Source organism: Protopterus annectens, chromosome 13.part0 (assembly GCF_019279795.1).
Source record: "Protopterus annectens isolate FY-2018-M chromosome 13.part0, PAN1.0, whole genome shotgun sequence".
Lineage (NCBI taxonomy): Eukaryota > Metazoa > Chordata > Ceratodontiformes > Protopteridae > Protopterus > Protopterus annectens.
In genome coordinates this window covers 751,730,479-751,756,231 of record NC_056747.1, presented here as the reverse complement: position 1 = coordinate 751,756,231, position 25,753 = coordinate 751,730,479, and the positions used below count along the sequence as shown (strand labels likewise).

General features: G+C 38.7%; 2 protein-coding genes across 3 annotated transcripts in view; one reads left to right on the top strand and one right to left on the bottom strand.

The window, feature by feature from the left end:
- Positions 1-25,753, bottom strand: part of CRYBA1 (crystallin beta A1) — a 1,100,222-nt gene that overhangs the window by 24,523 nt on the left and 1,049,946 nt on the right. For both annotated transcript variants that reach the window (XM_044054449.1, XM_044054450.1), the window contains exon 5: positions 15,982-16,124. In XM_044054449.1, coding sequence (XP_043910384.1) covers positions 15,982-16,124 — 143 coding nt within the window. The remainder of the gene's footprint in view (positions 1-15,981; positions 16,125-25,753) is intronic.
- Positions 1-25,753, top strand: part of NUFIP2 (nuclear FMR1 interacting protein 2) — a 952,263-nt gene that overhangs the window by 773,674 nt on the left and 152,836 nt on the right. The gene's annotated exons all lie outside the window — the stretch shown is intronic.

Genomic DNA, 25,753 nt, shown 5'->3' with positions numbered 1-25,753 from the left:
TCCAGGAACCTTTACAGAAGGCTTGCCACCTTCTTGAGCGATTGTATTTAATTTTATGTATTAACCAGGAAGGATGCATGGTCTGAGAACCATTTTCAGCTGTCACAGGCTAGACAGTAGGGTACTGATTACATATACAATGTATAAATTAAATATTAAGACTCTTGTAAGAGAGATTACATGTACAATTAAATAAAAAAAAAAAAAACATGCTAATAAGAAATACTCCAGAAAGATATGGTATGTAGAATCATTACAAGTAATATATGCATTATAAAGCAAGTAAAATGATCAAAATATGCTGTAAGTGATAATGTGTCAATAATAATATTATTATATACAAACAACAAGTAGTAAGTGTTCCCTGAAAGGAAAGTCTGGTTAGAATATAGTGCAAGGAATATTATTTACAAACAGAAGAGGACAAGTAATTCTACCCAAACAATGACATTTGACATTTTTTCTGAAATCATGGCATCCATATATTTTAATTAGGTATAGTTTAAGTTTAGTTGATGAAGAACTGATGGGTAGGTATGGTGTTAAGGAAAGGAATGCAGAAGGTCAGATGGTAGTGGATTTTGAAAAAAGGATGGACATGGCTGTGGTGAATACGTATTTTAACAAGAGGGAGGAGCACAGGGTGACATACAAGAGTGGAGGGAGATGCACACAGGTGGATTATATCCTATGCAGGAGGGCCAGTTTGAAGGAGATTGGAGACTGTAAAGTGGTGACCAGGGAAAGTGTAGTTAGGCAGCATAGGATGGTGGTCTGTAGAATGACATTGGTGATCAAGAAGAGGAGGAGGAGTGTGAGGGCAGCACCAAGGATCAAATGGTGGAAATTGAAAAAGGGTGATTGTGAGGTGGAGTTCAGGGAAGAGTTAAGACAGGCACTGGGTGGCAGTGAAGTGTTACCGAATAGCTGGGTAACTACAGCAGAGCTAGTAAGGGAGACTGCTAGAAAGGTGCTTGGTGTGACATCTGGACAGAGGAAGGAGGACAAGGAGACCTGGTGGTGGAATGAGGAAGTACAGGATAGTATACGGAGAAAGAGGTTGGCGAAGAAGTGGGATTGTCAGAGAGATGAAGAAAGTAGACAGGAGTATAAGGAGATGAGGTGCATGGTAAAGAGAGAGGTGGCAAAGGCTAAGGATAAGGCATATGAAGAGTTGTATGAAAGGTTGGACACTAAGGAGGGAGAAAAGGACCTGTACCGATTGGCTAGACAGAGGGACCGAGCTAGTAAAGATGTACAGCAGGTAAGGGTGATAAAGGATAATGAGGGAAACGTACTCACTAGCGAGGAGAATGTGTTGAACAGATGGAAGGAGTACTTTGAGGGGCTGATGAATGAAGAGAATGAGAGAGAGAGAGAGGGCTGGATGATGTGGGGATAGTGAATCAGGAAGTGCAATGGATTAGCAAGGCGGAAGTAAGGATAGCTATGAAGAGGATGAAGAATGGAAAGGCTGTTGGTCCAGATGACATATCTGTGGAAGCTTGGAGGTGTTTAGGAAAAATGACAGTGGAATTTTTAACCAGATTGTTTAATGAAATCTTGGAAAGTGAGAGGATGCCCGAGGAGTGGAGAAAAAGTGTTTTGGTAGGGATTTATAAGAATAAGGGTGATGTGCATAGCTGTAGTAACTACAGAGGGATAAAACTGATCAGTCACAGCATGAAATTATGGGGAAGAGTAGTGGAAGCTAGATTAAGAAGGGAGGTAATGATTAGTGATCAGCAGTATGGTTTCATGGCAGTAAAAAGCGCTACAGATGCAATGTTTGCTCTGAGTGTGTTGATTGAGTACAGAGAACGTCAGAAGAAGTTGCATTGTGCCTTTGTGGACTTAGAAAAAGCATATGACAGGGTGCCTAGAGAGGAGTTGTGGTATTGTACGAGGAAGTTGGGAGTGGCAGAGAAGTATGTAAGAGTGGTACAGGATATGTACAAGGTTAGTGTGACAGTGGTGAGATCTGCCGTGGGAGTGACAGATGCGTTTAAGGTGGAGGTGGGATTACATCAAGGATCAGCTCTGAGCCATTTCTTATTTGCACTGGTGATGGACAGGTTGACAGACAAGATCTGACAGGAGTCCCCATGGACTATGATGTTTGCAGATGACATTGTGATATGTTGTGAGAGTAGGGAACAGGTTGAGAAAATCCTGGAGAGGTGGAGGTATGCTCTAGAGAGAAGAGGAATGAAGGTCAGCAGGACTAAGACAGAATATATGTGTGTGAATGAGAGGGAGGACAGAGGAATGGTGAGGATGCAGGGAGTAGAACTGGCGAAGGTGGATGAGTTTAAATACTTGGGATCAACAGTTCAGAGTAATGGCGAGTGTGGAAGAGAGGTGAAGAAGAGAGTACAGGCAGGGTGGAGTGAGTGGAGAAGAGTGTTAGGAGTGATTTGTGACAGACAAGCACCAGTAAGAGTGAAAGGGAAGGTCTACAAAAGGGTAGTGAGACCAGCTATGTTATATGGGTTGGCGTCAGTGGCATTGACAAAAAGGCAGGAGTCAGAGCTAGATGTGGCAGAGTTAAAGATGTTAAGATTTGCACTGGGTGTGAAGAGGGTAGACAAGATTAGGAATAAGTATATTAGAGGGTCAGCCCAGGTTGGACAGTTTGGAGACAAAGCCAGAGAGGCGAGATTGCGTTGGTTTGGACATGTGCTGAGGAGGGATGCTGGGTATATTGGGAAAAGGATGCTAAGGATGAAGCTGCCAGGTAAGAGGAAAAGAGGAAGGCCTAAGATAAGGTTTATGGATGTGGTTAGAGAGGACATGCAGGTGGTTGGTGTGACAGAGCAAGATGCAGATGACAGGAAGAAATGGAAACGGGTGATCCGCTGTGGTGACCCCTAACTGGAAAAGCCAAAAGAAGAAGAAGAAGAAGTTCTTTAAGTTTAGTTCTAAAGTCTGACTAGCTGAAATTGGATGGGACCTTATACTGATGTGCCTTCTACTTGAATTGATGGCAGCTCAAGTGGCTATAAAAATGGAGTTTTTATTAAAACATCATAATATTACATTCTCTCAAAATCATTCAACATTCTGATTTAAACCCCACTTAAATATATATATATATATATATATATATATATATATATATATATATATAGACACCCACCCACACACACACACACACACACACACACACATATATATTCTTAAAATGGAGAACATCGACATCTGTGCAGTGACAGAGACCTGATTCAAGGCTCCAGTGAGCAACCCTGATTACCAGGCTATAATTCATGCCACACCTTTCGGCCATCTAACTTGGACCAAAACACTAAAGGCGGAGGTGTGTCCATATTCATTAAGGATATCCACACCTCCAGGCTAGTTGCTCAGCATAATGCATCCGAAATTATCCAAGTGCAACTAACTCTGGGCAAGACCGCAATCCAAATTGTAGCTTGCTACAGATCCCCCACCATGCCCCAGGATTCCCACTCCTCATTTCTTGATACACTGGAAAATATTAGGGTACAACCTACCACCCTAATAATGGGTGAGTTCAACTACTCCACCATTAACTGGGAAAACTGCTCATGTATCAACTCTTTTGCTCAACATTTTCTGTAATTCATAAATTCCAAAGCCTTGGATCAACTTATCCACACCACCACCAAGGGCAGCCATATCCTAGCCCTGGTCATTACCAACATGGCCGACCGGTGTTCCACACCAGAGGTCAATTCCTTGTTGGTCAGATCCAACCAGAACCTAATCCCCCTAGACATCCACATCCTGCCTCCACCCCCCCCCCCATTAGGGAAACCACTGTAAAATATTTCTCCAAAGCCAACTTCACTCTTCTTAATACAGAAGTGGCAAATTTCACGACACCCATGTAGACGGACAATAGAGGTATGACTGCTAAATCCTACACAAATGCACTTTATAAGCACTTACACAAGTGCATGGATTGTGCTATCCCTAACAGAACCAAGATGCTATCCCCCAAAAAAGGGAAGCCAATCTGGTGGTCTCCTGCCATAAACAAACTCTACAACAGAAGAAAGAAACTGCTGCAAAATAGAGTAAAACCCCATGATTGGAGGAGCTCCCTGGTCAGCCTCAGTAAGAAGCTGAGATCCCTCATAAAACCCTACAAAGCTAGTTAAGAAAACAAAATTGCCACTGTTTCTAAAGACAGCCACAAAGCATTCTATAGCTATGTCAAGAATCTCAATGGCAACACTCAGATCTGCTCTGAATTACAGCACAATGGCACTAAATATACAGAACCAACTGATACTGCCAACATCCTGGTGGATAGATTCAGTTCTAACTTTACCCCCCTCTCACCCTCCTTAAAGGGCCCATCTTTATACCGGAAGGATGCAAAATTCCTGTAATCTCGGCTGCACAGGTAAAAACCACACTCTCCAAAGCCAAGAACACAGCATCCATGGGACCTGACAACATCCCAGGCTGCGTTCTACATGAACTACAGAACGAACTGGCACCCCACCTAAGTACCATGTTCAATCATAGCCTCACCTCAGGCTTTGTGCCCACTGAATGATGCACAGCGACGGTTATCCCACTCCACAAAGGGGGATCCACCACGAACCCCGGGAACTACTGCCCCATTAGCCTGATGAGCCGGGTCTGCAAGGCCATGGAATGTATCATCATGGAATATATAAACAAAGACATTGGTAATCTCCAAACTCTGGACCCCACCTAATTTGGGTTTGTAAAAGGCAGATCATGTCTCCTAAACCTGATAGACTTCTTTGAAGCAATTGCCAAAGCCATAGATGAGATTATGGTGGTTCACACAGCCTATCTAGATCTCGCCAAGGCTTTCAACACCATCCCCAACTCTGGAATTATAGATAAACTCACTAAACTAGGTATAAATCCCTATGTCACAAGATGTGTTGCCAACTGGCTCACTGACATAACCCACACTGTGAAAGCAGCAGACGCCAAATCCGACTTCAGACCAGTGACAAGTGGAGTACCACAGGGTTCATTCCTGGGTCCTGTCCTGTTTGGTATCTACTTCCCTGAAGTACAGGCTAACACAGAAGGTCTTTGGCTAATGAAGTCACAGATGACTGCAAACTAGGAGCCATAATTGAAACTCCTAATGATGTGGACATCCTAAAAAGGGCCTCACTGAGACAGATGCTTAGTGTCAAAGCCATGGCCTCAAGCTCAATGCCAAAAAGTGCATTGTCATCTCTTTTGGTAAAAACTGTGTACCCATGAACTACCACATAGGCGGTAGTCTACTTAACACCGAAAGTGTGAAAAGAGACCTTGGGACACAGGTGGACAGTAGTCTCTCCTTTGATAATCACATCACCACAATAGTCAGGAAATCCTTCTGCATGGCACACCTCATCACAAAAGGTTTCTCATCCAGGAAAAAAGAGGTAATTGTTCCCCTCTACTCATCACTCATTCGACCCATTATAGAATACAATGCCCCTTTTGGTATGTACCTAACAAGACATCTACAACTGGAAAGGCCGCAGAAATACCTCACGAAGAGGATTACCAGCCTCAAATAGATGCCCTACGCAGACCGTCTCAAAAAACTCCAGCTTTACTCCGTCGCATATCGCCTACTCAGAAGCGATCTTTGCCTAACATACAAAGCTATGTCAAACCCAGAGCTGTTGGACATGCCCCACTTAAAGAAATCCCAATCCATCCCAGCTACACACTCTAGGGACCTAAACCTTGTCACCACAATAAACAGAACATACTGGAGGGATAGATTCCTGTCCCAGAGACTTCCCATACTCTGGAACAAATTACCTATCTATATCAAACAAAGCTCCTCATTAGCACTCATGGGAAATAGGAAATTCACTCCGGGGATCACTTCTGTGGCTCTGCTCGACAGGGGCACAGGAAAATAATTTTCTTGGGTAGCGAAAGTCAGGGTACCTTTTTGGCTAGGCTTATATAGGCCCTAGGGCAAATAGCCTAGTACCTACCTATGAACCTATATAAATATATATATATATATTATATTTTATATATATATATATATATATATATATATATATATATATATATATATATAAAATCACACACACACACACACACACACATATATATATATATATATATACATATACACACACACACATGTACATATACACAACTGTACAGAATTAATCAATAGAAAAATATATACCAGCAAGTAACCATGTTCACATTCCTTCTAGCACCCCTTTTCCTTTCTTAATTATGCTTCCAAACTTCATTCATTCCCTCCTCATTTTTTCCATTTTTATTACTCACTATTTCTGATAACACCCACACATAAACACTACTGTTTTATCTATCACCCCATGTGATACCTCATTGTACCATCCATGCAATAAGTTATTTTCATTAATATTATTCACATGTGATATCCCTGTTTTGTTAATAAATTCCAAAACCCCATAGAGTTCCTAAATTAAAAAAAATAGTGGTCTATAATTAAATTCATTGCAACCCAGTAGACATTGTACATAATTGTAAATATATTATTGCTTATTACAAATTTACCTTCTTTGTGACACATTTTAATTTCATTGTACCTATGAAACTGGATTATGTTATTGTACTATTGTTCTTTATGCTGTGGTATTATTCTGTCCTGGGCTGATACTGAAACTGGTATTCTCTGACTAGTGCCCTACCCCAATCACCAAATTCATATAAAAATAAATCTCTTCTGCAAATTCTGTATAATTCATTTTTAACAACTTCTGGAACACTGTACTTTACCCTGTCACTATTTTTGCAAAACTCCACAGAGTTTGGTGACCAGCTGCTGTATTTATCTGATCAATCCAAGGCATCTGCTGATCTCTGCAAGACTGAAGTAGAATCTTTCACTGTACATTGCACTTTTGAACTACATTTTTACCGTATCACTGCTTATTTAAACTTTTTTTTTCTGAAATTGTTACACTTTGTATGCTGTAGTATAGACTAGGTTCAGACCTGCTGACTCTAGTTCTGTTTGTATAACGTAAACCCTAAACCAGGCCAACGTTTGTTGGAGAGGGTTTCTCTGCACCCTAGTGGCAGGAGTGTGAGGTTAGAACTCATCCGATTGAAGGTTGCTGGAACGGGCTCAGTTTTGAGCTTTTTATTGGTTAATTTGTTTAAAACAGTTTGCTATCATTTGCTACATAAGCACTGTGTTTGTGTGGGTTTGTGCTTGCTTGCCCATCATGCACTGCTGAGCAGTGGTAGACACCATTGGCAGTTATAAATGCAAACTCTTCTGACTCCAAATTTTCCCTTAGTACACTGCTGGTACTCCATCGGTGAGTTCTCATGATTGCTGCTCACCAACAGGTGATACATTCATCGAAGCTCCTGAGGTACCAACACAGATTCTACACACTAGCCTTTCATATTTTTTGTCCACTTCTCCTGTCCTCTACTTTACCTGGTCCTTCCAGTCCTCTCCCTGTTTTCTGACCACATCAACTTACCTAGCATTATGGATGGACAATTTCCCACAAACTTTCCAGCCAGCCTGGTTGACATGGGTATCCTGAGGCAATGTAGCAATTGTCTCATGTACACTGACAATCCACTTCTTCTAGACCACACAAATTCATTATGAGAGAGATGCATCTATATCAAGAACCTAGAATGCAAGCTCTGTTGCTAAAAATCAGTTCATCTGATACTAAGTAGGTTGTCAGCATGCCACCTCACCTCCTGCACCTACCAAAACAATAACACATAAACCTACATATGCAGAGGTCCTTACCAGAAGCTTGCCTAAACATCAGAGACCTCCGAAACACAAACACAAACATAATTCATATAATACATCCTCTGCAGAACATAGTACACATAATATATCACACACCAGTGTCTCACCAGTTAAGCCCCTAAGGCATAACACAAAAACAAACATCTTAGTCATAGACAACTCAGTTGTGAGACACACAGATGTTCCTCTCACCACTATGGATAAGGAAAAAGTCATGGTCAACTGTCTGTCAGGTGCCAGGATCCACCACATCACACATGCACTCAAGTCTCTCAACAACAGGCTCTGTTATGACTGCATCATAGCCCATTTTGGTGTGAACGACTTGAGATGTACCTTAATGGACTATATGAACAGAGACATGACTGAGCTCTTGGATTATGTGTCTCAGGCAGATATTTCCCTAGCATTTTACCTTCACCTAGGATGATACCTCAATATAAACAAAAAATTATTGACTTCAACAATTGGCTTAGTTTCTGGTGTCATTCAAAGGGGAACCAGTATCTGTCAGCCTGGATTCCTTAGTCAACAGACCATGATGCTTTGCCAGAGATGGTCTTTATCTGTCACCCCTGGGATTTTAGTTACTGTCTAAGGCTCTTGCCACCCCTATAGTATTATTTTTAGGCAATGTCACAAGAAGAAAATTCCCAACGTAAAAATACCCTCTAAAATCAACCTCAGGGTTATGCTGCTAAACACTAGGAGTCTAAACTAGAAACTGCACTCACTGGAAGCAGTCCTCACCTTGGAAGATGCTGACATTTGTGCAGTCACTGAGACCTGGTTTAAATCTGCAGAGAGCACCTCAGTTATACCAGGTTACATTTACTTCCACATTTTCAGAACGCAAACTGAAGGAGTGAGAACTAAAGGAGGTGGTGTATCAATATTCATTAAAGATAAATACAGGTCTAGATTGGTTAAACAGCACGATTTCCTTGAATTACTTCAGGTGCAATTGACTTACAGCCCTCTTCAGGTCATTGCCAGCTATAGGACCCCCTCCATGAATGAGGACATCCACTCACCCTACTTGGATCTACTTGAGTCAATCAAGATACAAACACCCTGGTTTTGGGTGACTTCAATTACTCATCCATTGGACAGGGTAAATTGTACGTGTTCTAACTCACTTGCTCAAAGGTTCCTGGACTTCATTAACTCCACTGCCATGGACCAGCAGGTTGACACACCCACAAAGGGCTGAAACATCTTGGATCTGGTGCTCACCAACATGGGGGACTGCTGCACCACCCCCAGTGTGTGGCCATCCCTGGTGAGATCTGACCACAAATCAGTCTCGCTAGAAGTAACTATAGGACAAGCCCCCCCCACCCCCACCCCAGCAACAATTAGACTAAAAAACTTCTCCAAGGCCAATTACAACTTCTTACTTGACAGCATAAATAGCTTCATAATCCCTCCCCCCACTGATGGAACAGACATGCATGCCGAGTTATACACCAATGCTTTATACGAACACCTGTACAATTGTATCGACTCTGCCGTACCTGATTGAACCAAAGCAAGATCTTCAAGAAAAAACAAACCTGCCTGGTGCACAACCAGGCTATACAGTAGGAGAAAGAAATTGCTGTCCAAGCAAAGGAAGGAATTTTCTAAAAACTGGAAACACTCCCTTCTCAACTTAAACAAGCAAATAAGACTCCTAGTGAAGTCCTCCACAGCTAACTACAAATCCAAATTAGCTTCCCTAACTAAGGATAACTAAAAGGTGTTCTTTAGTTACATCCGTAACCTCAAAGATAAGGCCCAGATTTGCACTCATATTTAATGGTACTACACATACAGAACCTGTGGATATAGCAAACCTGCTGGCTGACAGGTTCAGTGAAAACTTCACTTCCCTGTCACCACCACATATACCCCAAAACATCCCTAACACCTGTCCCCCACCTAGTATCTCTGAGGAACAGGTCTTAAATGCCCTGTCCAAGGCCAAAAACACAGCCTGTATGAGATCAGACAACATTCCGAGCTGTGTTCTACATGGGTTAAAACAGGAATTAGCATCACCATTGGGCTCGCTTTTCAGTCACAGCCTAAACACTGGCTTTGTCCCAGTGGAATGGAAAATAGCTACCATCATCCCTTTGCACAAGGGGGGTGCATCTATAGACCCCAGGAAGTATAGACCCATTAGCTTGACCAGCCTTATCTGCAAGGCCATGGAATGCATCATCATGGACCTTATTAACAAAGATATAGGGAATCTTCAAATGCTCAACCCCCCCCCCCACCCAGTTTGACTTTGTCAAGGGGAGATCATGCCTGCTAAACTTGGTAGACTTCTTTGAGACAGTCACCAAAGCCATAGACAAAGGCAAATCTGTGCATATAGCCTACCTAGACTTAGCCAAGGCCTTTGACACAATCCCCCACTCAGGCATCATTGATAAACTCATAACCAAAAGTGATCACCAATGCACAATGGCACCAGTAAATGTAGGAAAATGCGATGTAAGGCAAGACAATGAAGCCACGGAGAGACAGAATAAACTTTTGCTTTGAATCTCCCTCCATGGCTTCATTGTTTCACCTTACATCGCATTTTCCTGCATCATTGATAAACTCACCCAGATTGATATCAACCTATATATTGTCGGGTGGGTTGCAAACTGGCTCATTGATAGAACTCATACGGTCAAAATAGGGGATGCCACCTCCTCCAGCAGATCCGTAGCCAGTGGTGTTCCACAGGGATTGGTTCTGGGACCCCTACTGTTCGGAATCTAGTTATCCGAAGTACAGACTAAAACTAAAGGACTGTGGCAGACAAAGTTTGCTGATGACTGCAAACTGGGAGAGATCATTGAAATCCCTAATGATGTCAACATCCTGTAAGAAGGTCTTATACAGACTAATGATTGATGCCAGAGTCATGGTCTTAATGCATTTTTGCATTAAGTTTATCATTCCCTTCAGCAAGGGTAATGTTCCTGCAAATTACCATCAGTAGCAATACCTGAAGCACACAGTCAGTGGTGAGAGATCTGGGCACACAGGTCGCCAACAACCTTAACTTTGATCACCATGTCTTCACAGTGGTAAGAAAGGCATATTATATTGCTCATCTCATAAGTAAGGGTATTGCCTCTAGAAAATAAAAAGAGGTTGTAACCCCCTTGTACTCTTCCCTCATCAGGCTAATAATAGAGTACAACACTCCCTTTGGTTTGTTCCTTTCCAAACACCTGCAGCAATTGGAGAGACTACAAAGGTTCCTTATAAAGAAAATTCAAGGTTTTCAAGATCTGTCTTATGCGGACAGACTGAAATCATTGTCATGTTATACAGACTGCTCACAGACAGCCTGTGCCTTGCATATAGAGCAGTCCCTGACCCAGCTTTAATGGAAATGCTGCACATTCACAAGTCAAATGGCACATGGGTCACTAACTCAAAGGACCTTAACCCGGTATGTGACATCAACAGAACTTGCTGGAGAGACAGATTTGTCTCACAGGGGTTCCCCACCTGTGGAACAAGCTTCCTATTCATGTTAAACAAAGCCCGTCATTGACCCTTTTAAGTGCAATTTGGATGATTGGATGGGTAACCACAAATTCACCCCAGGGGTTCTACCTGTGTCTCTCTTGGACAGGGGCAATAGGTGCTGATGTCTGTGTCTGCTTGAACTAGACTTCCTTGGGGACACAGGTTGAACTTGGCTAAGCTTGTAAGGGCCCTAGTAACCTGCTATGGTCCTATGCTATATTACATATATGTAATGAACCTGGGGACAAACCTAGATGCACTATATCCCATCTCACTTCTACTTTTTTGCATACAGTATTCTTCTTTTAGTAGGATACAGTCTAGATCCCCAATTATTGAAAAACAACCCTTATTAACCTAGTTTCCCACTCTTCTGTAAATGGCTAGATTTGTCTTACAGACCCTAATTTCTGTAGTACTACTGACATAATTAAATATTTTTCTTATTATAAGTTATACTATATTTTTTCCAAATAACAATTGTCACTTTAAACGTTTTTCAGGAAATCCTACTATACCTTAACTATATTCAATTTACTCCCAAAATTTAAGTTTTTCACTTATAAAAATATAATTGCCCCATACATGTTGTCCCTCCAAACTGCTTACTTTCAATCATTTATAACCCTATTTTCAATAAACTGTCTTGTAAAATCTTAAATCCCCAGAATTATTTGTGTGTCCTAACAGTGAAAACTGTATAATTAGCATAAGACATGCACAGTGGCATTACCAAGCCTCTCCTTACTTCCAGCGTCTAACACTGTGCTAAGCACTTTACCTTTTTTATGACTGCATTCACTATTAATCTAAATAACAAGGGAGCTCACAGCCCCCACCCTCATTCCTTACCCCATTACTCATTTTAATCATGTCTTCCAAAAATGCATTCCCACGTGCCTTAATATATGAATTATAATAAATTTCCTTTATTAAGTCAGTCTAGTTCCTATTACAAATGCTTTAGTACTGTCCCCCAACTTTTAATCCTCCTCTTCCTTTCCTTCTAATGAATATCTCTGGAATACTTTTTACCATTCTATATACCTCTTGCTCCACTTTCATCCCTAACTTTTACCCAATCTAACAACATTACCTTAATCAGTATTCAGTAGTCTCTATTTATTTTATTTTGCAATTTGATAACCAGGTAAGTGAGCTCATCTACTATCCCTTTTCAGTATTAACCATTGCCAATGTCCTCCAAATTTTACAGTCTTCATTTCCCTTCCGATTCCTCATGTTCTGGCCAATTTTCCCTAAGACTATATAAATGCCACCTCAGGACTCCCTTGAAAACAGGTCACCGGCCTAGTGGGACCAACCTAGTCGGCAAAAAGCTAAATAGGTATAGATAGATATTTAAAAAGGAAGATTGTTCCATTTGGCAGGTGCAGCTTTGCTGAAGCCTGTTTCAGCTATTGCTAGCCTGATTCTGTCGAATGTAATGGTTCCATGCTATAAAATGTGGTTATCAGTTTTTGAGCTACAGGAGGGTGGTAGTCAAAGTACAGCAGCTTGAATGTGAAGGAGGCCAGTAACATGGAGGTACAGGCAATGATGGGGCCCACTTAGCCATACTGTGTGTGAGAGTGAAATAATCAGGGAAGGAAATAAACCTGCAATTTTTGTTTTCCACTATGTAAAGAAGATTGGTATTGTGGCTAAAAGTGAGGGATACTACCAGTAAGATATATTCAAATTTAGGCATAAGATGTTTGATTCCAATGGTGCTTATTAATTCCCTGGTGAGGTGGTTTGACGAACTCTAGCAATATTTTAGTTGCTTTTGAACTTTATCCACACATCCTAGTATGCTGGTTAAGTGAAAGGGTAGGGTCAAGCCAAACGCCAAGGTATTTTTGTTTCAGAACCTGCCTAATTAAATTTAAATGGTTGCAGAGGTTAAGAGGACCACAGTCTTTACATCTTTGGCTTGTTCCAGAGAGTGTGCAAACTGTTTTGTCTGTGTTGATTACTGATTTATTTCAGAGGCCCCAGTCCCATGGTTTATCAAACTATGGTTTTAGATCTTTTTTTTCAACCATTGGACCAGACTTTCATGGCTGTAAAAAAGAGAGGGTCCTCTACATACATGATAAGGTTACACTGATATACAATAGGAGCAAGATAATTATTGCAGACAGAGTACAGATTTGGTTCAAAAAACAAACCCTGGAGGACTGCAGCTTAGCTGCAAGAGGGTGTTGCCTGATGAAACTCTGAAATGCCTGTCTGAAAATAATTTTTCGATCATTTCAATTGCCTGTCTTCAAAACCGATAGCCTTATGTTTTGGCAACAGTAATTGGTGTTCTGCCAAGTCAAAAACACTCCACATATCAGTAAAGAGGCCACCAGTAAGGAGGCCTTTGTTTATGTTTCTGTAGCTCAGATCTGTTGAGGGGATGCTATATCCTGTCCTAAAGTCATGTTGTGACTGTGATAGTGGATCATATTTAGTGACATTGTTCAATAACTAATTATAACTTATTTTTCAAATACTGTGACAAGAAAGTTTAGATTAACAATGGGTCAAACTCTTGTGAGCTGCAGGGAAAGAAAACTTAGGCAAAGGAATTATTACAGCATATTTAAACTACTGGAAAACTATGACAGAGATATGTGATAGACTGAAGATATGTTCCAGAAGATGGGCTTTCACTAGCCCAGACATTTTAAGACGCTTAAAGTCTAATATAGAGCTCTCTGGTGAGGTGTTATTTGCAGTTTCTGTAGCAGTTTTCTAATATATTGGCAGAAATCTTTGAACATCGAAAGTTTGTTTTTTAGACAGGGGGGAGGGAGGGCTGCAATGAGATGGCATCAGATGTTTACCTGTGCAATGGAATACAGCCACTAGCACAACCTCAGTATGACTTCTTATGTTTGTCAGAGATTGACCATCTTCATTGACGGTTAGGGATTGTATGTCCAATTAAATCACTGTCTTCCAGAATAACTTTGGATGACTGGTAAAATGCCCTGCTTCTTTTTTGGAAATGCAGTTGTTGCTGTCTCACCAGAAATCCCCCAGAAAACTTCCAGGATTTGTTCCTACCTCCAAGCTGCTGATTCATTTTTTTACTCCCTTCCCAGCATCTTGTTCAAAGGCTGTTATACCTTCACCCTATTGGACTTTTCATTTCTGGGTGAGAATACAGGTACTGGGAATTCCTGGGTGAGGTGAAAGCCCTATGACCTATTTTGCCAGCCCAGGAACCCCAGTAAGCCCTCTATTCTCTGGTGAGAGTCAGGTGGTAGGGAGCAGGTCCAGGTGGGGGGCTACTCTTTCCTCATGGGAACAGCTACTCTTCCACTCTGCAGCTTCTCCAAGCCTACTATTGCTGTCTCCCAAGACAAAATGTGTTTTTGCATGCCATTTTCATTGCAGCACTATGACAGCATGGTCTTGGTGGGCTCATACTCCACTGGGTAACACTTAGCAGTCCCTCCAGGTGTCACCCATGCAGTACACCCCCCCAGAATGGACTTGCTGGCAGAAACTGCTCTTTCCCATCCTTCCTGACCAGCTCCTACAGGTGCCCAAGCTGCTTCATTCCTCCACCCCACCCCCAGTCCCACCTTATGTATGTCTGCTACCCCTAACCCTGCCCCAGTCATGACCCTGCACATTACCTTAAGAAAAACCCTTTCCCTAACAGTACCACTAATCAAGACACATGGGTAAAGCACACACACACACATATAAACATTCACTACACTGAAACTATCTCCTAATCTAACCCAACTCTATCCCTAATTGGCAAACACTCACACAAAAACACTCTGCCCAACATACACATCATGAAACTATCCCCTCACCTAATTCTAAGTCTAAACCTAAACTACAAGCATAAATATACTCCTAAACCACATACACATTCACTTATCTTTTTGGCAAAATGGACATTCCACTAAAATGATGGTTGATGAAGCAAATGCTCAGCACATTGAACCTGCCCTTAACATTGTTAATAAATTGAGCAGTCAACCACATTAGCTATCTAATCTCTCTCTCTCTCTAAAGATATATATATATATATATATATATACACACACACACAAACACACACACACAGTAAACTCTCAGTTATCCAGCACCCGTGGGGATTGGTAGATGCTGAATAACTGTAGTTTCTGGTTGCTTGAGAGTTACTATTAAAAATACTGTACCCTATAATATTTGATTCATTTGATTTATGCTCAGGTTGGGGAGAGATAATTTATTTCTGTCTTCCTTTTTAAGACTCTAAAAATGTAAGGTATGTTTCTGCAGGGATGGGAGTGGGGGGACAAAGTGCAACACATGAAAATTGTACTGCATTTCTTAGATTTTTTTTTTCTGGTTGCTTGAGTTAGCTGAGAGTTTACTGTGTGTGTATATATATATATATATATATATATATATATATATATATATATATATATATATATATATATGGCATTTGAGATTTTATAAAACTTTCCAATAAACATTTACTTTGTAAAAACTAATTGCATTTATCATTAAAGTCTTATATGCTGACAAGACATTTTTCATGGCCTTTTACTACTACTACAAATATGAGTTATTACCACTACCAGAAATGTTTGAATCTTACTGTACAATGTACGCAGGTACAAAGAATAAAATATAGCTGTGGCTTAAACACATCATTCCAAATAGTCAGATTGTATCCTTACGCTCCACAATGAATCTTCATGGATCCAACTTCACTGCTGCACCAGCCCATGGCCTGAAGGGATGGGTAGTCATCACAGAGTTCCCACTTGCGCCCAATGAAATTCTCTCTCTCAAAGACTGTCATCTTACTTTCTTTGTGGTTCTGCAAGAAATGTAATAGAGAAATGAGTCAGATCTGGCAAATGGATGCATCTGTGAATCAGTATGTCCTTTACTAGACAGAGTTTGAGGTGAAGAATTTCAAAAACTAGTATTGCAGGGTGACACCTGGCCTGCACTGGCAACCTCCATTTCCAGTGAACTACACAATATTATAATAAGTTTGCTATATATATATATATATATATATATATTGTGCTTGTATCTAATATGTATATATATATATATATATATATATATATATATATATATATATATATATATATATATAAATGGATCTAGGACGTTTGATCGAATGATCAAACATCAGAATCCATAGCAATGGAACACACTTTAATGAAAGCGCTTTAACCGAAAAAGCACTTTTGTTAAAGTGTGTCAATAAAAAAAAAAAAACACACTACATTTGCATTTTTGCAGGGGGGGGCTTTGCCCCCCTGCACTCCCCCATTTGGGTGGCTGTGCCCCCCACACCCCCCTACTTTAATATTCTCCCTCCAAGACTGCACTACAGTGGGGAAAAGGGAATTTTCCCTTATCCACACCGTAGTACGGCCTTCGGTGAAAAGTACTTTCACGTAAGTATGCTCGTGCTTAATGGATTCGGTCGTTTGATCATTCGATCAAATGTCCTAGATCCATGTATATGTGTGTGTATATATATATATATATATATATATATATATATATATATATATATATATATATATACACACACATACACAAACATGTATACATATATATATATATATATATATATATATATATATATATATATATATACATACACATACACATACACATATAAAAACACACATACTACAAAATATCAACCTTAAAAGATCAAAATTCAAAATGTCTGATAAAAAAGCTGCTCACCTCAGATGGAGAGGCTATACTTCTTCACACTACCTGCCACCTCTGAGACTGTACAACAACAGGGAAAGTTCACATTCCTACTCCTTGCTGTATCATGAACTCCCACAAGGTAATGCCAGCATTCTGTGATTATATAACTATTCTTTTTTTGGGGGGGAGGGGTGTGATGACCGTGCCCTGGCCTAGCAATCAAGGAGCCTCAATCCTCACCACTAACACCAGGGAGGTCGTCTCCTAGAAGAGAAAAGGATAACTAATACACACAGTAAAGTACAATTTCCCTTAAGTGCACACAGAGATCACAGTCAGTCTGAGGCTGGTTGCTCCCTTGCTCACCAGGTCCCCAATAAGACTCCCCACTGGCACAGCTATAGGGTCCAGGTCTCAGCCTTGCTGGGCAAGCTAAAACCTCCAGTACCCTCTCTGTCCAGTCAGTGCTTCGTGTCCCTGCCCAAGTAGCTGACATAACACACACACACTTTCAGATAAGTATTTATACAACTTCACAGACACTCCTGGGAAAGGCTGACACAGATTCTCCAGCTGTGCCCCTTTACCCAGACCATATGGTAGTAATCCCTGCCACCACCCAGCTAATAATATCAGCTACTAAATGGCCCTTAAAAGGGTGTCCAATTATTACTGTGCAATATTATTATCCAATGGTAATGTGACTATTCAGTCTAGGCTTATTTGGTGGGCTTAGACAGTAAACTCTATAAATATATAATCTACTCTAAAGCATAATTTATCTCAACATAAACCAGCCACACGTAGAAAATATTTAATAAATAATTAAAATACAAGACAAAACTACTATACCACAGAGATATGTAAGAGTCCAGAGATCACACAGAAACTTAATATAATACAGTAGGACAGGTCTGATTTAAAAGGAAAATACCTAATTAATCTTTACTAGCTTTAACTATTCCTACAAGAAATCACAGGGCTAAAACTTACATGTGAGCATAAGGCAGAGTGCTGAGTTAGATATTCAAGATCAAAATGCTCTCCAGTCTCTTGTGAGAAATAGTATTTAAACATTACTAACAAACATGTCTGCTGGGTCCCTCCCAAATTACATCATGTTGACACTGAGGTTTTCCCAGGCAAACAAACTGCATTATTTAGCAATCTAACACCTGCTCAGAAACTTAAAACAATAAAAGTAATTTCACATGTATACTCTAACAGAAACCAGAGCAATAAAGCGCATTCCACATCTAAATTCTGGTCATAAACTTTAACCTTAAAACAATGGGCATGAAACCTTCATCCAGACTCACTGGAGCCAAATTCTAACATGAAAGGGTCACAACATGTTTCACTGGGCCATTCACATATTTTGCAGTTCCACATTTCACAGTATTCTTTTACACTCAAGAAACATGCCTGTATTTTTACATTTATTTACAAATGCCAGAATTATATATCATATTCTATTTGAACAGGCTGGCAGTCTTCACCCATCTCTCCCCAATCGTCACAGGGTTTTTTTTTTTATAAAGCCACAGCAAATACAATTTATAACATTAAACAGAAATAAACAAATCTAAAAATAGGCAGAAAGAAAATAAAATATCAGATAACTATATATCCAGTGTAATGTATAGAAATGTTAAGTCCTATCAGCAAGCAGTCCTCTTAATGCAATTTGTCAGTGTACGGCGAATTATTATTTCATGTTTCCTGTTCTCACTGGTAGAAATAACTTGTAACTTCAGTTCACTTTCACGTATCTTCTGATTCTGGCTCCACATAGTAGAGATAAAACTTTACCCTAGCCTGCCACACAGTGCATTAATTAGTAGCAAACACTGCTTGAAAGGTGCTCTGTAGATAACCCACTTATTTTGCCCTGAAATTCACCAAACAAATTTCCACCTATCTCCGTCAGTGACCCCACATCTCATCTGCTGCATCCCAAGGCATTTTAATAAACCTATGCAGTGAAAATAGATCTCAAATCAGCTTTCTCCTCCCTACATTTAATGCTTTTCCTTATCTATTACCCAACATTCCTTGCACCCACATTTAAGCCAAATTTTACCTCACAGCTAGTACCTCATAATTCACCACAGCAGTCATGTCTCCTACTACATTACTTTCACCTATTTCCTCTTCTTTCTGATCTTATATTCAGGATGCCCTTAACTTCATTTTGAACCTAATCTCTTTTCTCATCTCTTGTGTTTTAAATGATTTTTAACCCCTTCAAACACAATTCTAACTTATGTTTCTGTTCATTTTTTCCAGTTCCTCCAAATCTCACGTATACCTTATGCATACACTATAATTTTAACGCTAGCTCTTGCAACATCTCCAATAATAACATATTTGTAACAGCCACTATGCCAGCAATACTTTAGTTCTAAACAAAGCAAACTTCTATAGCCTGGGTACCCAAAGCAACTGAAAATTCAGACTTGTCAAGTTCATCTCCAGGTTGCATGGTTGCCATAATAAAACCCCAAAATAACAGAAATTCGGTTGCATAAAAGGTTTGTATGCAAACACCTTAAATATATTTTATTTATTTGTGCATGCATGCTCGGCCCACCAAATAATTAGAATTATGCATTTCTTCATTGCCTCTCCTGTCCTTCAGTTTTCTTGTCAACCTTCCAAGTTTTCTTCCCCTATTAAAATTATGTGATTAACAAAATTTGAATCATCTTTTTAACTAGTCTAAATGACAGATTTCTCTTTTTTACATAGTTCAACAAAAAAATCACTTTAACCCTATTGATGCATTGTTTAATATCCCTTGAATGTGTTTTGATTTCCTTTACCACCTCTAAAACAAATGAATCATTTAAAAAGGTCAGGTCATCTGCAAATGGCAAACATATTGTGCTTTCTTTCCTATACCCTAATTCTTTATATTCTCTTATGTTGTCCTGTTCCTTTCATTAAGCTGTTTAGTTAAAAGTATATAGCAGAAAGCTTAAATGACACTTCTGTAGCAACTCTACCTTCCTATTTGTAGCTTTTTTCATCTTTAGTTTACTATTCCCTTAAATGTATTTCTGATTAAAAAAAAAAAACAATATTCCAACTATTTATTCTATAACACATACCTGTTCTAGCCATGACATGATATAATATACCATTATCCAGTTTGTCAAACAATTTTTTATCCATGCCCAGAATATACTTTCTTCCTCATTAATACAGTGTTAGCAAAATTAAGTTAGAACTAGGCTTTTTCTTTTTATAGCACCTTTGCTCATTTTGTAAAACACTCCATAGTGTGTAATCCTTTAGCTTTAGCTTAACTAATTTTCCCAAAATCACAGGATCTTCCCTACGTACAGTTCTCTAGAGACTTCACTTTTCCAGATCCCCTTTTTGACACCACTGCAATCATTCACATATTGATATTCAGTCTATCTTTTTTACCATATAAGCTATTCAAATTATCACCCATTAAACCTCTTAAACTTTTATACAATTGTGTAGGTAGCCTGTCTGACACAGCCATTGTTAGAAACAGCTTACCAAGCTCATACTCCACCTGCTCACTTGTGATGTAAAGACTCCACATCCTAATTACATTGTGTATCTCCTTAAGCATTTCTTCCAAGCTGTGCTCGATTTCCTTAACAATACCATTGTCAGCATTAACCATCCTATTATTTTGAGTGCGCACTTTGCTTAACTTATCTTTCTATTTAGCTTTTCTCTTTAAAAGGCTTTAGTGTTTCGTTTTTGTGAACAAGTATCAAACTGCTTAATTCTAACGCAGCATTCCTCTTTCTCTTTAACACATAATAACATAATTCCCCCTTTAATTGTTTTAATTTCTGCAGCACTTGATATCCATATGTGTTCCTTAGGTACTTTACATATTTACTTGTATAAAGTGAGGTTATACTTAACACACGCCTGCTAATTATTTTAAAGATTCCAGGCATTCTAAACAAGAATCATGTCATAAAAGATATATGTTTATTAACAAATACCTCATACTTTTGCAAAGTCTGGGGAAACCATTCCCCCTTGTCCCTTAGCCTTTCTTTTTTGACCCATTTTTATATCTTGGGGCTTTTTTGTAAAAGTGAGATTTACTTGTGTTTTCCACTGACTGCTAACAGTACCAACTTTCATTGCTTGAGAAACAAACATAATTAGAAACATATCAGGTACTACAAGAAACAAAAGTAAACCTAACACATTTTATCTCTGAATCATATTCCTTAGCAAATGTTAAGCTGCTAAGTTCTTAACATTGGAATAAACTTTCCCTGAATTTTCAAGCAGTAATATCTGGGTTTGTAAAATCTGTTCCCAATATGATCTTACTATTAGTACCCTAACATTCTTTGTTTCTAGTACACCCGTATGGCTCCCTACTGAAAATTCTAAGGTTATAATTGTGAGTCCTGTAACTATGAACGTACAGTGTGAATGGTACAGGAGTACAGTAAATTGTTAAACTTATAGTAGTGCCATTAAACGTCCCCACCCCAGAGGTGCTGCATCCCACACACTTTTTCTACTTACACACACACACACACACACACACACACACACACACACACATATATATGTCTACTTCCAATTCCCAAATTCCAACTTAATCGAACTGCAAAATGACAAGATGATGTTGGCAAAAATGTAGTTTAACATTAATTCAAATCACCATAATTTAACTCTGGGAAACTAACCACTTGGTCACCATGGTGAACTTTGCCCTTTTTCTCCACTATACTTCAGTCTTGAAGTGGGGATATTTAGTTAAGTGGGGTGTGATGGGTGAAGCCCCCACTTTGTTGGGTTTGAATTGCTTTGGTTTCTTTTTAAAGTGTCAGTGGTCATGAGGTTAGTTTCCCGGGGTTAAATTACAATGATCCGGGTATTTGTTATAGTAAATTTTTAGCAACATTATCTTGTCGTTTTGTCATTCAAATAACTGGGAGTTTGGTAAATAGAGGTAAATCTGTAGATATATATATATATATATATATATATATATATATATATATATATATATATATATATAAAAAAATATATATATATATATATATATATATATATATATATATATATATATATATATATATATATGTGTGTGTGTGTGTGTGTATATAGGTTTACTATTACAATTCCAAGACTGCTTCAGTTGAACAGCATGTGGTTGAAAGGCAGTTTAAAAGTGGGCAGAATGCCGAACTGTCTAGTTCGAGTATTTGAGTTTGCATTGTGCAGGGAGATCGCGGTTCAGTGGGGAACAGGTAATTAGCCCATTTCCTCACTGTGGTGCCATCTCAGAGTTGGTATATTAAATTAGGGGTGTGTGTGTGTGTGTGTGTGTGTGTGTGTGTGTGTGTGTGTGTGTGTGTGTGTGTGTGTGTGTGTGTGTGTGTCTGTCTGTGTGTGTGTGTGTGTGTGTGTGTGTGTGTGTGTGTGTGTGTGTGTAGGGTTGAGAGGAAGGTAGCCCCCCTGCAAAATAGTACAATTAACGTTGACTGTACAGTGTAATGGTATGTTAATATGCATAGCATGAGTGACTGACTTCACCTCCTGCTATGTCGAATACATTGAACTACAGATCTGGATGCATTCATTTTTGCCTTGGTTGCTGTTTCAAAGTTCCGAATTCAGCATTTTGGGTCGACATTCTGACAGTTCGACGTTGCAGTTTTGGAATTTCGGAATTTCAGTAGTAAACCATATATATATATATATATATATATATATATATATATATATATATATATATATACACATATACACACACACACACACACACACACACACACACGCTTAAGCAAAGTACCATGAGTAGAGAGAATACTTTAAGGTACAACTTCATATTTACTGTCTGTATTACTTTTTCATGCTTTTAGACTCATTTGTTCCATGAGTCATAATTATAGTCCTTCCAAATTTATCTGGAACCCCTCCCAGTGCAGATTACTCAATTTTTACTCGTGTTATTTCCATCTAAAATTGGAAGTCATCATTTTTCTATTTGAATTTGAAAAAAAAAAGTCCACTGTGCGTTCATTATTTTCTTTAAAAGTATTTCTCCAGTTTTTCTCTCTCCCAACTGCCCAAATATTTCCATAATTTCCCCAAGTATTCTTAGCCCTTTTCATCAGGTAAGTGCAATTATGTGTTTCTTTTAACAAACAATAACTATATCATCCTTCATATAGTCCTCAAGAATGAAAATCTTTCTGAAGGTACGTGTTGTGCATCTAGCATTTTATGTTCACACTGCCTTACATAGACTACTTCCTCTTATTATTCTCCGTTTTTCATTACTCTTACCTCCAAATGTTCTCACCTTCCTCCCGAGTCATTCCCATTTCCCAATGTGTCTTTTTCTTTGTCTCCTGTGACACGTCAAATCTATTTTTACCCAATCTAAAGCAACTTGAGAGTAAATTGCCCTCAAGCATACCTTACTATTTTTTTAAATCATCTCTTCTTCTGCTTGTATTTTTCATCCCATTTCCTCCGTTTTACTACCTTAATTTCTGCCTTCTCGATATCCTCCCTTTTTCCAAAATGTCATTGTTCAGTGAAGTAGTGATCCTTTTATTTTTTTCTTTTGTTTCCTTCTCACGTTTTCTTCTTTTCATTAGTGTGCCTTTACCTTTCTCTGCATATTTTAAACATGCAATCCACAAAACAACGTCATTTATCTACACAAAAATGTAAGTTTATATTTAATTTACAATTTGTCAAGATCCACACATCTTTAGCAACTTTATTATATCCTTGTATACTTAAATACCTTGATTCCTTATACCTAATACATGCCTTTACCTGACTAATGTGCACAGATTTAAAATGGCAGTTACTGAGGGAGCTGTAGAAAATGTCACTTGTTTTTTGAAGGCAGTATGGCTAAGTTGACTGAGCCAAGTAACAGTGTTGTGGCTTAAACTTTGGTGTGATCAAAAGGACTCTTTGGCATGAAAAAGTAAAAATTATAAAATGATTATGGAAATAGATTAAATTCTGAGGCTTCATGCCACCAGACATAACTATAAATCTATTTTTGCAGCTATGCTGTGATGCATGTCATTATGTGCTATCTGCTCTCATATCATTTACTCACAGCAAGCAACTAATCCGAAGTAGCTGAACGGATTTCAATATAGCAAATAGCATATCAAATAAAAGAAAATGAAATCCAACTGTCTTAATAACAAAAAAAAAAATATAACTGATATATTATAAAACTTTCAGGTTGTAAAAACTCTTTCTCAGTGCTTTTAGAATCGTACTATACACATTCATATCACATGGCAAACTATATACAATATACAAAGTCCAGCAGTAAAAACAGCATAATATGTTATAATTTACATTGTTTCATTTTCAAAACTGGTTTGAGACTATTCATAGTATTTAATCCTGGTGACAAATCACCCCGAAAATAATTAATCCATTTATACTCAGCTAGTTCTGTAATATTTAGTAAATGACCTGCATGTTTATTCAAAAATATTTTCTGAATAACCCTAAACTTAAATATATGCTCTCTACCCATCTGAAGATTGTGTTTATATAGTGCATTATTGTTAACACATCTACGAATCTCTGATAGATGACAGCGTATTCACTCTTTTAAGTTTTTATATAGGAAAAAAATAACCAAAAATTTAAAGTCAGAACATGCTCTCATTTATCTATTGTTTTTACTTCTGGGCTTTGTATAGTGTATATAGTTTACCGTGTGATGTATCATGTAATTTTTTATTTTTTTTAATAGTCTGGGTGATGTAATTTAAAATTGAAAATCAAGGAAATGGACGTGTATGGTATGATTTTGAAAGCACTGAGAAAAAGTTTTTGCAACCTGAAATCTTTGCTAATAATTTTTTTTTTTGTTGTCAAGATGGTTGGATTCCATTTTCTTATACCATTTACTGGCAGCCAAATGCATGTTTGTTTGCACAAGTCTAAACACATTGGAATCCTACCTGCAATATCTAAATATATTACCTCTGAGCTGGTGCGATCCCAGAGGTAGTATATACAGAGACTGGGGTGTAGGGGCAGATCCCCCACATTGAGAAGCACAATGCTGTTATATTGATTTTGTTATGCTATGATGTATACCAGATTTCTAAAAGAGCAGTTGACAGTGAACAAATGAGACTTAAGCAACTTCCACTCAGACTCAAAAAAGGACATTCCATTCTAATCTTATTGGGGTTCAACAGTAACCAGTTAGCCCCATTAAAGCCTGTACCATTAAGTTCCTGGCAGATTATGGCCTTATTCAAGTCTTGGAAGAACCCAGATAAACTACTTTCAGATTGTGTAAGTACTCCCTTCTTAGCTTTGTGATAATCAACACACCTGACATCATAACCAACATAACCATTCTATTTCCATCATTAATCAACTACTGTTCTATACTTTTTATAATAGATAACCTTAACAAAAAACTTCTTATTAAGCAAACAACATTCAGAACTAAACTACCATCAAATTACTCTGAATTGAAAGTGCATCCATCTGCTGTGGACTGGAAACCAGTCCTCTGCATCCAATACTTGATACGGCTGCTAATATACTAACAACTATACTCCTGTCTTTACCTAGTTAATTCTTCCCCATAATGAGTAGATGGCGCAAACCTAAACACTTTCTTTGGATGGCGAAAGAACTAAAAACCTTACAAACAGTTTCAGATAAGGCCTGGACATTATAAAAAAAACACCCCAAGCCCTCCATTTGTAATAGATACATATTATTTAACTT